General features: G+C 40.4%; 2 protein-coding genes across 2 annotated transcripts in view; one reads left to right on the forward strand and one right to left on the reverse strand.

Annotated features, from left to right (window-relative positions):
• The window catches only part of LOC138167781 (zinc finger protein 25-like), a 119,123-nt gene that overhangs the window by 111,966 nt on the left and 6,885 nt on the right, over window positions 1–272 (reverse strand). The window lies entirely within an intron of this gene.
• Window positions 1–272, forward strand: part of LOC138167785 (zinc finger protein 585A-like) — a 58,792-nt gene that overhangs the window by 57,543 nt on the left and 977 nt on the right. The window contains 2 exon segments of the mRNA XM_069096750.1: window positions 11–260; window positions 263–272. The exon segment at window positions 263–272 is cut by the window's right edge and continues 977 nt beyond it. Coding sequence (XP_068952851.1) covers window positions 11–260; window positions 263–272 — 260 coding nt within the window.

Consider the following 272-nt stretch of genomic DNA (forward strand, 5'->3'; position numbering starts at 1 on the left):
GAATTCATACTGGAGAGAAACCTTATGAATGTAGTGAATGTGGGAAGACCTTCAGTAGTAGGGCACAACTTACAGTTCATCACCGAGTTCATACTGGAGAGAAACCTTATGAATGTAGTCAATGTGGGAAGGCTTTCAGTAGTAGGGCACAATTTACAGTTCATCACAGAGTTCATACTGGAGAGAAACCTTATGAATGTAGTGAATGTGGGAAGGCCTTCACGAATAAGACAAAACTTAGAGTCCATCAGAGAATTCATACTGGAGAGAAA

The sequence above is a fragment of the Petaurus breviceps genome, unplaced genomic scaffold, assembly GCF_028583685.1.
Source record: "Petaurus breviceps papuanus isolate PSGF00001 unplaced genomic scaffold, PetGlider_PUasm1.0 305, whole genome shotgun sequence".
NCBI lineage: Eukaryota > Metazoa > Chordata > Mammalia > Diprotodontia > Petauridae > Petaurus > Petaurus breviceps.